The sequence below is a fragment of the Micropterus salmoides genome, unplaced genomic scaffold (assembly GCF_014851395.1).
Source record: "Micropterus salmoides isolate LMB-PRFRI ecotype aquatic unplaced genomic scaffold, ASM1485139v1 Ms_hic_scaffold_4, whole genome shotgun sequence".
NCBI lineage: Eukaryota > Metazoa > Chordata > Actinopteri > Centrarchiformes > Centrarchidae > Micropterus > Micropterus salmoides.
In genome coordinates this window covers 24,840,541-24,853,974 of record NW_024043372.1, presented here as the reverse complement: position 1 = coordinate 24,853,974, position 13,434 = coordinate 24,840,541, and the positions used below count along the sequence as shown (strand labels likewise).

Genomic DNA, 13,434 nt, shown 5'->3' with positions numbered 1-13,434 from the left:
TCTCTCTATCGGTTTATGAGACTGATTTGAATGTCCCTGTTCTCTGTTTCGTTTGAACTTCCCGTTGGTGGATTTTGAACAGTCGACTATAACGGGTGCGCATGACAGGTGTCTTTCAAGATCAACTGCACATATTCAAAGGTGCTGAAGATCACTCTAACAAAAGAAACATTTGGATCATGTTTGACTTTGAGTATTTTTTATCGAGTAATTTGTTGCTGGACATAATTCTTTATATTCTCTGCATAGCTGGCACATGTCTCTGTTCTACTTAAATAATGTACAGTTTTCACCAGCTATTAGATCTCACAAAGGATATAAATCCATAATGGGAAGGGAAGCAAGCTCCAGCACAATCACTCTGTGACAATCACGCTGACAACCACCACTGCCATTGATTTGGTGGGGTTCAGCTAGGTGGGGGCAGAGTCTTTACTTGAAAGGTGCAATGCACACACAAGATAACAATCAGCACATCACATCTAGTGGCAAACAGTTAACTGACACCTTAAAAAAATGAATATGTGGAGGTTTTAAAGGGCTGGTTCACCCAAATTAATAACAAACCCACAGCCCCAGATTGTAATAGATTGTCATAGAACATGCTTAGTAATACATTCAGCTGATGGCGAGGTCTGTGCAAACTTCTATCCATATCTGAACATGAAGTCAAACCGAGTGCCCAAACAGCCATCATGTACATTTACATTCATTTTCCTGCACATTTGACTAGAAGACTATCTTGGCTTTTGTACACAAAGGAAATGTTAATATGATTTGGATTTACCCTTTTTGGGTATGTGAGTTGTGAACTCATGCGTATGCTTTGATAACTTTATAACTGAAAATGTTTAACAAACTATTTAAGTAAGTAACGGTAAATGCAGCAAGCTGAACGTTCAGGCTCTGATGCTCATTGCAAAGAACAATGTGGAACACACTATGTATCTGTAGGACACTGTGGGGTCATGTGGGGTGGGGTCAATCTCTATCCCTCACAGGTTCCACCTTTGCCTTGGTTTCTGGACAAGCTGTTTTAGTTGATAGTTGATAGATACCCTCACACACATTTTCAATGCATCCATCATGTTGCCCTGACCTGACTGAAACCACTGATGTTCATACCCCATAATTGTTCACCTTTACTTTGGCACCAGCCTTAATTTGGTTACTTCTACCATGGTATGTCTCAGACACTAATGGGGATCTGATCTTTCTCAACAGAGTAACTTCTTCCGGAAAAACAAATGCTTATTCACAGCATTTAATAATCTATCAAATGATCTTAGTAAATTGATGAACTTATAAAATGTTCCATGCATCATCTTCAAATTGCTTTTCTTTGACCAAAAGTCTAAAACCCTAAACTTTTTCATTTACAATGATTAGAATCAACAAAGAAAACCAGTAAATACTCATTTGTGAAGCTGGATTAGTGAATGTTTGGTATTTTTTCCTTTACTTAATCAAAATTGTTATTTACTGCCAATATAACTGTTTAAGCACTCAGCTATTTTATAAATTAAACAAGCGCCAACTCACGTTAGGATGGATCCCACACGTAACACACGCACATCTTCACCTCATTATTCTGACTGGAACAGATTTTCTTTATTAGAACAGGATGGTCATACGGTCAGTGTGATGGAAGAGAATGAAAGTGACACAGTCCTGTTATAACCAATGTACACATGACAGTGTATATGTGTATGTGTGTGTTGGATTAGGTTGAGGTTCAACGCTGGGAGTAAATGCATGAAAAGATGCATAGCCCGCCAACACATTTATTTTTTTTTTTTTAAAAAAGGTCTTGTGAGCTTTCACATGCATTCAGACTAGGCGTGATTCACCCTTTCCACAGCGACGTAGAAACTTTTCTTGTCATCCAAACAGTGCCAGCCAATTGGTCCAATCTCACAATCTGCACAGATGAGATACTTGATTCTCCCGACGTCGTTAGTGAAGCCAACGTTCTCAAAAGTGTACATGTCGTCCACAAACCAGTGGGCGGTCAGAGTGTCCCCGTCCACTGAGCCCTCTGTGGTGCTGAGGCCGCCCTTTTTCCGCATGGATGGTAGGAACAGCTGTTGGTAGAAAACACAACCACGGATGACATAAAAACACTTCTGAAAGAACTCACAATCAGTAGTGCAATAAAGTGTTTCAACTTATGTATTGTAAATATGTATATGTACCTATGTGTCTCTCTGCTTACTGTTTTTTCAATGTTAGAGGACTTTGTTAGATCATTAGGAAAAAGTAACAATACAACAATGTAGAAAATTCTCCATTACAAGTAAAAGTCATGCATTTATTGTACATTTATATGTTACTTAAATAGAAGAGCATAAGTAATGTACAAAAATGTCCTGTACAAAGTAAACTCAATGGATTAACATTGCCCATGTGTGGGTTTAAATTATCATTTTTTTTCATACTAGATTATTATTGCTGATGCATTAATATGTAAGTAGTATTTTATTGTTGAAGTTGGTTGAAGTGAAGCTATTAACTACTTTATACACTGCTGGGGAGTTTAATTTATGACACTACATAACAATTTGTGCATTATATGTTGATATAAAAGAATGAATGAGTAACTCCAGCTGTCAAATACATCAAAATCAAGTATAAAGTAGCATGAAATAGAAATACTCAAGTTATGTACCTAATATTTGACTTAAGTAAATACACACAGTTGCACTGTACGACTGGTTTTATCATCCTGTAAAGCACCTTGGATGTAATGGTGCAATACACAAACTATTCTAAACGAACCTGGTTTATATTATTTGTGGACGTATTAAATAGGCAACCCCAAAGACAAAATATCCAGAGCTAGAAGGCAGCTGTCTGTCAGCCCGCTGTCCAGTACCTCTTTCTCTGCAAACACAGCCATCCCCGGGCACAGCACCTTGGATCCGCAGCGTTGGCACACGACAGACTTGCTGTTTTTACCGTCCTCAGAAACCAGGTCGGACCGGTCCGTGCTCTTTCTGGACAGCTGATTGTTGTCCATCTCGACCCCTGACAAATAGCAAATTCACTTTGATGCACATACACAAAAGGCTCGGAACCCAGTATCGTTCAACCGCCCCACCGGACTGAACCAAGAGACTGTAGTGTATCGCAAAGGCAGACTAGCTTCAGTTAAATTAGACGTTAACGTTTTCTTAAGGCAAAGAAAGACGGCCGCACACCGATTGAGTGTACCGGAACTACGAGCCGTCGGAGCATTTGTAGTGCGGAAGTCTGTCACAAAGAAACTCACCAATATTTACATTTATCCTACATACATTAAATATAATTGACGGCGGATTTTACGCTGAACCACAATCTGACACATTTATGGTAAAGACTAACCGGAATGAACGTTAGTTTAAAAAAGAAAAACAGCACTCACACTATTTGTACACCCCTTGCTTTCATGCCAACAGGTAACAGTGACTTCAACAGACTAAACATAAGACGAAAAACTACATTACACATCCATCAGATACACACACTCGTACAAAGTAAAATAAGACGTACCTTAATGTTGTAAAAAAAATTTATTAAAACAGGTTAAAAACAACAGTAAAATCGCAAGACAGGCAGGTTAGCTAACGCTAGTAGCTGGTCTTGAAAATGACCAGCCACGAAATGCTCTCGGTCTGAAACACATAGCTGCGATTTGGTTCCTCATTAAACAGGCGCTGTTTGAAAAGAAAACGTAGGCTATAAATCATACGCGTAGGAGCCATTATACACCCCCCAACATCTAAGTCTGATGATCACTGGATTGATTCTGATATATTAACAGTATCCTGTGATTGAAAAGAGCATCACTTTCTTTTGTTCTTTCACATTGGTTATTATTTGTTTAATAGCGATGTCCGAAGGTGAATCCATAAACCGAATGTCGCCGGTGAAACTAATCTTGGCTTTCACTCAGCAGCTACCAGCTGTTATTTATTCTCCAAACAAAATTTTTTGAGATGCACAGAGAGAAAAACAAAATATGGGTGGATAGAACAGTCCTGTTGGGGTTTACGCATGACGCACAGCTTCCTCTGAATGTAGGTTTACCTGCTTCAACAACGAGCTGCTCCCGTGTTACAGACACAATGATTCTTTGCATTGTTAAGATTATATAGATGCTTTAGGAATAATCAGATTGTATTGGCTGCCTGTGTTATTTCAAAGCAAGTGGTTTGGTAGGCTACATGTCCATAATAAAAGAAACAAGCAAAAAATCTTATCAACACATGGAGATTTAAAAAGGAAAATAATTGTATTAAACAGAAATAGCTAAATTACAGATAATGAACAGGCAAAGCATGATGATATGGCTTATTTATTATATTCAAGGTGTGTGACCACTGACAAGCTATACATGTCAGTGGTCACACACCTCTGGAGCAACACGGAGCAGGGTGTGTCACAGAGGGGAATTGAACCCAGGTCTCTCACATCAAAGGCATGCGTCATCACCACTGCACCATCCTCAGCACTGCTCCATTGATGATAGTTTTTATTTCTGTAACCATTTTTCACAAGTGATTCTTTCTTAATGTATATTGTCTGCTATGTAGCAGAAGGGAGTTATAAAACTCAATTTCACTCTATAACTTGTTGTATTGTGACAATAAACCTACCTAATCAGTAATGAAAATATTTTTGTTAAATAAATATTAATATGACAGTGGCTGTGTGATCTTGGTCAAAATGCACTTTACTGATATTATCAACTTTGTAGCTCAGTGACTGTTTTGTTCTGTATAAAGTGGTACCTGGTTTAAGGCTAGCCATAAACTTCGTTTGGACAAATTCCTTTTAAATCAGTTGACACAATTGTGTTAATGGTGAGCTTTTGAATTTGAAATCAATTTACACTATAGAAATGGCAAAAAGATCACTGAGAAAGCAGTCACCAAATAGTTTTGTGAGTTTCTACATAGCAATAGTTAATTTGAGGATTTTCAGTCTGGATTTAGAGTGCGTCATAGCAAAGAGATAGCACTGGTGACATGACACCTTTGTCTCCTCTTGTCTTGTTAGACTTTTGTGCTGCTTTCAACACCACCGTCCTTCACATCCTATTACTGAGACTGGAGCATTTAATAGGCATTAAAGGTACCGCTCTAAGCTGATTTAAGTCCTATTTATCAGATCAATCTCAGTTTGTAAATGTTAACAATGAATCCTCCATGCACGCCAAAGTCACTCAGAGTTCCACAAGTTTCTGTGCTTGGTCCAATCCTATTCAACTTAATTACCTTATTAAGAAACACTCCATAAATGTTCATTGTTATGCAGATGATTAATTATATCCAATTATATCCATCGATCAAGCCAGATGAAACCAATGCATGTAAAAAACCTGGACGACCTAAAATTTTTTTATGTTTAACTCAGACAAATCTGAAGTTTTTGTACTTCGCCCCAAACACCTCTGTGACATGGTATCTAAAGATATATATAAAAAAAGATATCACTCCTGTGTTAGCTTCTCTGGACTCCTTCCCTGTAAAATCCAGAATAGAATTTAAAATCCTTCAGCTCACATACAAAGCTCTTAATGGTCAGGTATGCAATCTTCTCCCATTAATGCATGTTACTAGCTCGACTTCTTCCTTCTCCTGGAGTTTTGTGCTTTCTTTCCTTTCTCCTTCTACGGCTTTCAGCAGGTGTTTTTGCCTGCTGCAGAGTCCGGGTCTGTTGTTGCAAGCCAACTGCTGCCATAATGATCCTGCTCGACACCCACTGCTACAATAATAATTATAAACCAATCATTATTATTATTGCTATTTATATTACTACTACTATTATTCTACATCTCTATGTGAAACTTGCATTGTGCTTCTGTGTTCGCTTTCCTCCGCCTCATTCTGCAGAGAGCGCGTCTCACTAGATCACAATGATTATTATGATCAATAAACAGATGTTCATGAACTAATCCTTACCTAATGATTGATTAATATAGGACCTCCCATCATCATCATCTACTATTTAGTCCTCCATTGGGAATTATTAGGGAAGTACTTAACAATTCATCAATAACCATGCCACTCTTGATTTCTTCCCTCCCTTGATTCCTAATAACGTAATCATTAACTAGCTACTCTTTACAATTTGATTAAGACTTATTCATTAACTAATGGTTCACTAACAGTTAGTTTAGTTAGTTCCTCATTTGCTCCAGATTTGTTATCTGTTAACTGCTCAAAATGTTGTGTCCCCTATTTTAATGTGTTATCATTAGTGGAGTGTAATATACTCAAAACATGGTTAGGTAGATCTCTGTAATTCATTAAAACTGATTTCAAGATTTAAAGACAGAACATTGTTTTAAATACCATAAGAGACAAGTGATAAACAGTAGACCATGAATCATGTTGTTAATACTGCTAATACGAAATCTGCTTGAATTGCCTGAACATGAATAGGAGACAATTGGACACCATGTTTGTACATGTGGAAAAAAATTTATTACAATAATTTTCCAAGATTACCATTAATAAATATTTATGTCTACATTTCAGTGAAATGTATGCTTTATCACTTTCTACACAGGACGTTACACAAAGTCAAGAATACACATAGTTTTAGTCTTTGTAATAAAGCTTGAATAAGTTGATCTAGAAAAAGGAGTCTTAAACAGCAGTTGATACAACCTATCAATGAGTTGTAAGTTCAATAATGATTTGATTGTATATATGGCAAGGAAAACAAGAAAAGTCAACGTCTGGTAATCCTTGAAGCTCCCTTGACTGTTAAGATAGGCCGTTTTATTTAAAAACATTTCCATTGGCCTAAGGCACAGGAATACTAAAAGTTTATATCAATCATACATTACACATTTTAAACCCCATATGGTGATTTAAAGTTTTAAATTTAATAGTATACACTTAGGTGCATTTGATATTTACACCTTTCATTGCATCTGAAATCTAGCACAAAAGAAAGACTTCTAGATGACAAAAACACAATTTGACCTATCCAGATCTGTAAGATCTGTACATTGTGCGTAGCCCAGGAACGAAATACTCTAGAAATTAATCAATGACAGGTTGTCTGACTGAAACATTACGGCAAGGGAGTTCTTTTAAGTTCAACATTTTAAGCATCTTAGTCTAACCCGAACTGAGCAAATATATTTTTACAGATTTTCTGTGCCATTACGTAATTTGAAAAACATTTGTTGGGGACTTCTGTCAATTGAAACAATGCATCAAATGCCAAGGAACATCTACAAATTTCAGCATAAAAGTTCAAATAAACTTCTGTTTGTTTAAGAATTAGACTTTACCCTTGAATTTTAATCATCACTATACAATGCAACTTGGACACATCTATAGATCATATATATGGGGTTTTAAGCTGTATGTTCCTTTCATATTAATGTATTTATTTCATTGTAATTTTAGAGCGTTCACTGGGCCTTCAGAGTACAGTTCATGGTTTATTGCAGAGTGGGCCTGGGTGGGTTTGTGGTGGTTCCCCGGGGTTTAACAGACAGCTGCACAATCAGTGTCAGCAAAGTTCAAAAACATCTATTCGCACTGTGTGTTTAATTTCATCTTCCTCATACAAATGTGTGTGCAGCCTGTCAAGCACCTAAACAATCCTGGACTGCTCTACACGTTACCCCTGGTGGACAGTACATTCATCCTCTAACCTGCATGGAAACTGGGAGGGAGGAAAGGAATGGTCTGCTGTATGTGCCCTCTGCTACAGCACAAATAATACTTTATACTCTTTGTGCAATGGTAAGAGACTATGTTGTAGAAGTTGGGGTACTAGTGAGTTTCTAATATATGATTTTGGTTAAAATTCCCATTTTGATCTTACTTTAAAATGAGACTTCAAGCTTCATAATTTTTGAAGAAGTAGTGCCCGTTGACAATTCCATCTGTAGTTCAGTGGCTAGTTAATGCTACTTTATTGGAGCAAAAAAGAGCCAAACAGAAAGACCACCCAAACAAGATGTTAGCAAATCAGAAGTACAGAAGGAGCAATAAGTGACTATATTGAATTCCAGCAGCATTTTACGTGTGTGTGCGTGTGTGTGTGTGTGTCTGTGTGTGTGTGAGTGACTATAAAGAAAAGTTGAGTAAGTCACAGTCAAGCCTCTCAGAGCAGAGTGTCATCGGTACATCCTCCCTCGAGGCCGTAGCGGAACTCCTGCAGGTTAGAAACCCCGTAGAAATGGACGAACGCCGCTGCCACGACCAGGACATGAAAAATCTGATGAGAATGGAACTAGGAGTGAAAGAGATATGCAAGAATCAGTTTCATTTGTTATCTTTTGCCTGCGTTTGTGCAAACAAAAAGGGGGGGGGGGGGAACACATTCATTGCCCACAGCTGTCTCTGAAACTGCTCATTAGTTCATTTCTTTATTCCCTACAGTGTAAAAAGCAACATGTACTCTTTGAGCGGTCATTTAAGTTTTCAGTCTCCTGTGAATGATCATTATTTGGACAGGTGTACTGCCACAACGGCTGTGTATTATCTTTTTGGAGTATAGAAAGGTTTGTCTAATATCAGTAATATTTGCATTTGAGAAGCAAGATGTAAAAATGTCTAAACATGTTATTTTTTAAATTTGGTATTGTGATTGCAATATGAGTCACGATTTTAGTGGGAATGGGAATTGTTGCATCTCATTTTCACTGAAAAATATATAAAAATGATTTTGGCTGAGTTTTGTCTAAAGCAACTTATAAAAAGAACCACTGCTAAGTTATAATGGTATGTTGTGACACATTTCACAATCTTCAAAACATTGCAGCTCCAGAGATTTGAAAATTGCACTTGGCCATATTGCGAGACTGATAATATTTTGGTTAGTCGTTGAACCTACTTACCCAGATGTCACACTTGCCAGGAAAATAGCGCTCCGGGATCCTGGCTGCATACAGACCAGCACCAGTGATATACATGGCACCCATCAGGTAGAACCAACCCATCTGGCCGACTGTGGTGGCCTTAACAAAGCCCTCCTCGATGGTGAAGTGCATGGTGGGGACAATGCCGCTTAGTCCAAGACCCATGAACACACCTAAGAGGAGAATCAGGTTTCAGTTACTTTGTGTAATTTTGAAAAAGTTATTTCTAAACATTACAAGACAAGAAATAATTTATTATTATACAATCAATCAAGACATGAAAACAAAGCTAAACAGTAATTCATAACCACAGCACATTATTAGAGTTTCCTCCCCTGCTCAGAAAAGGCAAAAGCAGTGACCTATATGTGGTAAGACTACAGTTATAACCCGATGCAAACAACTGCGTACAGTTATTGAGAAAACATGGTATCTAAAAAGTGCATATAATCCTCAACCGGTTAGCACCTGCTCTTGTAGGTCTGTGACGAGGTGTAGAGAACCGGTCCCACTGGGCCACTATGATGGCGGCGATACCGAGGACACATACAATGGTGAGGTAGATAAGTCGAGGCTGAGGGGAACAGTAGAACGAGTAGTACAGCCAGGGCACGAAGGAGCCCATGATCAGGAGGGCAATGCCCGAGTAGTCAAGCCTGAAGAGAGAGGGGGGGGGGGGGGGCAGAGACAACAGCTGGGTGCTTGGCTGGAAGATCTGCAGTGATGCAAGAAAGCTGATGTTTCTAAACTCGTGTTTTTACCAAAAATGCTGTGGATTTTTGATGACCTTGGCATATCCACAGGAACATCAAGTTGTAGTAACAGATGATACATTTCCATCCTGATATTATACTAATTGTTCATGTAGGACACACTGTGACACAATAAAATAATAGTTTGTGCAATAAACGATAATTCAGCCAAAATTACCTTGATGCAACAGCAGTCTGATACAGTGAAAGCACTTATCTAGCTGCTTTCACAGATCTCTTAAAAGCACTTCACAATGCCTCACATTCACCCACACTTGCACAAAAAAGGCAGAGCTGCGATGCAAAGTGCAGGCAGGCTCAGCAGCAGAAGTTTGGGGTTCAGTTTCTTACTCAAGCACATTTGGGTTTAGGAGTTAAAACACCAACCCCGTGGTTACGGCTCATTTTTCTTTTGATTACTGCAGAAATTACACATCAGAGCCATAAACATTTTATAAAGAAATCAAAAAGTCAGTCTCTGAGAAGGAGAAGGAGAGAAGTCCCCTCATTTAGCAATAACAATACTGTAAATTCTTGAAATAAATCAAATTCAAAACGCAGATCACTTCAGCAACATGTATTTTTGGCTGAGCTATGAACCATTTCATGGGTGTCTTCCTCAGTAATTGCACTGAACTATAGGTGAAAACCTGGACCTGCATGTCCTGTATGAAGAAACCTTTGGATGCCTGAAATGAAAAACCTTCCTGCTCTTAGAGCAGTAAATCTACAATTCGAAAAAAGACATACACGTATGAGTTATGTGAGAAATAGTGTCCGACAGCAGGAGGCCTTACTTGGAGAAGGTGCGAGACACTTTCTCAGAGTGGCAGTAGACGGTATGAAAAAGCCAGGAGAAGCTGAGGCAGAGCACTGCTCCCAGGAAGAACATCCCGAACACCACTTTCTCTTGTAGCGGGGCCATGAAATACATGTTGGGCCGCAGCAAGGTTAACGTGCCCAGACAAATGAATAAGATCAGCCCTGAGCAAAAAAATAGGCCAGTTTAGCAACAGAAGACACCAGTGGGTATACCGGTAAATTTTTTTTATTAATCTAACACGTCTGGTTGTAAACAAAATTAGAATCTGCTGCTAAAACCCTACGTTCAACAATTTTAGGACTGTTATGTAAGGCTTCTCACCTAACAGGTGAGTCCAGATGTTTCCTGTTTCAGTGTGAATTCTGAAGATGCTTCCAAAACAGGCCCGGAACGAGGGCATTGGGGGGCGGTGCCCATGCAGGAGGTAATCATTGTCCTTAAGCCATTCAGGCAGGACATGAAAAGGGATGACCCTCCAGCGCCCCTCCCAAACCTGAAATGCAAGATTAGTTTTCACTCATGGACTCATTATTTCACAATTACTATATGGTTCTCAAACTGAAAGCAAAGAGTAATATTTTGCAACAGGCAATTACTTTATTTGCAATTTAAATATCTAACAAGGTGAAACGCTGACAATCGTCATTAAAATTTAAGTAAAACAGACATAATGTATTTTGTGTTATGAGCAGTTGTCGTTAACAGTCTGTCTTTATCATACTGCAAGTTGGCCAGATCTTCTTGATCAGGCTTCTTCTCAGTATCTATATGCATAGTGATGCTATTTTACTGACCAATACATTTTCTTTGTTGTAAGCTGACTGGGTAGGTGCTGTAAACTGAATTGGTATCGATACAAGTTGTGTGTTTAATCAATTGAGAAGAAATGTTTACTTTGTGTACAAACTCCTCCATCTTCTCCATGGCATGGTGAGCCTGAAGTGGTAAGGTCAGGACTTCTCCCACCTCATCATCCTCCTCTTCTTCCTTATCAGCAAGCATTGCAGCTCCCTTCACAAAAAAAACAAAACGAGAGATAACAAGATAACACTGAAGCTATTGAGCCACAAAAATGTGTCTCTCTTGGAATTATCTGAAACAGTCCTACCTCTGGGTGGATGACTTTAGAAGCTGCCTGTCGCCCCCCTCCCTCCTCCAGCAGTGGCCCCAGCTCCATCAGCTCAACATCTGGGACACTGCAGTCCTCAGAGATCCGGCAGTCTGCATCACTTGCAGACCCGTTTCGGCCTGACATAAGGAGACTGCCTGATGACTTTCTCACAGTCTCTGTATTCTGCTTCAGATGGTTCAGATCAATTTCCTCCTGGGCAACCAGAATCACAATCAACTTTATTAGTATGTTGACAGAGACAATAAATTAGACTAATTCTCAGTAGCTTTTAATATACTCAGCACTGTCTTTTTTTTTTGCCAATTTACAGGAAGCCACATATATAGACATGGAGCTAAACAAAGACAACAAACTAAAACAAGATAAGCAAACATAAACATGATTGCTATAATATAGGGGCAAGAGTTGTCAGTTTGTTAACGTGTTTTGTACACAAGGCAATGCAAATAAAATGGAATAATAGTGAAATATGAATATAAAAAGATACGGTGGTCAATATATGATGGGCCAATGAGAAAATGTAATGATTGATATTGTTCCATTAATAATTAGGTCCAATAGTGTGGATCCTTTTTACAAAAGCTGCAGACTACGGATTTCACCTGAAACCTGGTACCGGAAGGGGATCAGATACAAGGTCAGTTCTTTTAATGTTTTTTTATAGCCTATAAATTCTTGTCAATAATGGAAAAAAATGCTGTCTATATTGTCCTTTTTTGCAATTGCAACATAAATATTATTGGTTATTGTGTCAGTTTCAGCCACAATGATCAGATTGGTTATTGGTTCATGACTGATTATAAGTTGCTGTAAATACAGAGATGGTTTTATGTGGATAAAGTAAATGTACAGTCTGCACAGCCTTACATATCAACATGAAAGGACACTGTGTATATACTATGTAGTACAGAAAGGTTATATAGTATTCGGGGTTAGTGCATATTGCTTAACATTAATCTAAGTCTTGATTTAAAATGGCAGATGATTAATCTGGTTCTCAGATGAAATCCGTGTTTCATCGATCAGACAGTGATAACACGAGAACAAAGGAGCGACGAAACTTATTTAGATTTATGCCACCAGTCAAAATGATCAGTCGACAATGACAGCAGGACAATACTCCTGATACGACACCGTGTATTGACATTTGATCCAGAGCTGATGCTGAAATAAATAAAACGTTTAACCAAATTACAGTTTAGCGAAGCCACACGGATGTAGATTAGCACAGCATCAGACGGAACACGGAGAACCAAATGTAAACAACCGCAATATACGAACGACGGAAAGTATATTCATCCTATCTTGATGGTTTGGTACACTTGATAGCAATTAGCTGAATTAAAACGTAACGAGTACTGACACGTTACGTTAGTAGGTCACGGATGGATAATTTATGCGCTTGCTAACCTTTCCTTTTAGCTAACGTTAGCACTAACCAGCTGAGCGGGGGACACTGTGTGAATGAACTTGCTAGCAACAACACTAAGGTATTCACGACGACACCAACATATAACGTTAACTAAAGGCATTCTCTACTGATATCAGCTTTAACAATTCAATGAAACAGACATGTTACCTGACAAGGTAGTCTTCAAACCAGGAAGGTGAATTATTTATCGGTATGCGAAGCACAATCCTTTCCGGAACTTAAGACCTCTTCCGGAAACTTGTCCTTTTATCAAAATAAAAGCACACATTCACGCGTAGAAAAACCATGAGAAAAACAAACATCTTGCTTTGATCAGCAAACGACCTTCATTTGTTTACATTTTATTGACCTATTTCAAAAAACAATTTTCAACGTGCAACTACGGAAACAATATATGTTTAAAAATATATATATTAATCATAT

The 13,434-nt window shown here is 38.4% G+C and overlaps 2 protein-coding genes across 3 annotated transcripts; both read right to left on the bottom strand.

Annotated features, from left to right (window-relative positions):
- Positions 1-1,586: 1,586 nt before the first annotated feature.
- Positions 1,587-3,662, bottom strand: rabif (RAB interacting factor). 2 transcript variants are annotated; one of them, XM_038696294.1, is made up of 3 exons: positions 3,532-3,662; positions 2,876-3,027; positions 1,587-2,084 (listed from the first exon to the last, which is right to left on the bottom strand). In XM_038696294.1, the coding sequence occupies exons 2-3, from the start codon at positions 3,017-3,019 to the stop codon at positions 1,836-1,838; spliced, it is 393 nt and encodes a 130-aa protein (XP_038552222.1). In that variant the 5' UTR covers positions 3,020-3,027; positions 3,532-3,662; the 3' UTR covers positions 1,587-1,835. The 2 variants fall into 2 exon arrangements, with proteins under 2 accessions (XP_038552222.1, XP_038552223.1); XM_038696295.1 differs by lacking the exon at positions 3,532-3,662 and having other exon boundaries at positions 2,876-3,228.
- A 2,785-nt stretch (positions 3,663-6,447) lies between these two features.
- adipor1a (adiponectin receptor 1a) lies at positions 6,448-13,305 on the bottom strand. Its single transcript, XM_038695910.1, has 8 exons — positions 13,159-13,305; positions 11,556-11,771; positions 11,342-11,458; positions 10,769-10,940; positions 10,422-10,608; positions 9,341-9,528; positions 8,852-9,045; positions 6,448-8,244 (listed from the first exon to the last, which is right to left on the bottom strand). The coding sequence occupies exons 2-8, from the start codon at positions 11,700-11,702 to the stop codon at positions 8,116-8,118; spliced, it is 1,134 nt and encodes a 377-aa protein (XP_038551838.1). The 5' UTR covers positions 11,703-11,771; positions 13,159-13,305; the 3' UTR covers positions 6,448-8,115.
- Between the last annotated feature and the right edge of the window lie 129 nt (positions 13,306-13,434).

What these genes read in the sequence shown, in the direction of transcription:
- adipor1a (XM_038695910.1), bottom strand. Translation starts at nt 11,702, where the DNA reads ATGTCAGGCCGAAACGGGTCTGCAAGTGATGCAGACTGCCGGATCTCT. An exon ending in TGGAGGAGTTTGTACACAAA is followed by an intron (nt 10,941 to 11,341) that starts GTAAACATTTCT and finishes CTTGCATTTCAG; the next exon opens with GTTTGGGAGGGGCGCTGGAG. An exon ending in CATCTGGACTCACCTGTTAG is followed by an intron (nt 10,609 to 10,768) that starts GTGAGAAGCCTT and finishes TTTTTTGCTCAG; the next exon opens with GGCTGATCTTATTCATTTGT.
- rabif (XM_038696294.1), bottom strand. Translation starts at nt 3,019, where the DNA reads ATGGACAACAATCAGCTGTCCAGAAAGAGCACGGACCGGTCCGACCTG. An exon ending in CTGTGTTTGCAGAGAAAGAG is followed by an intron (nt 2,085 to 2,875) that starts GTACTGGACAGC and finishes TTCTACCAACAG; the next exon opens with CTGTTCCTACCATCCATGCG.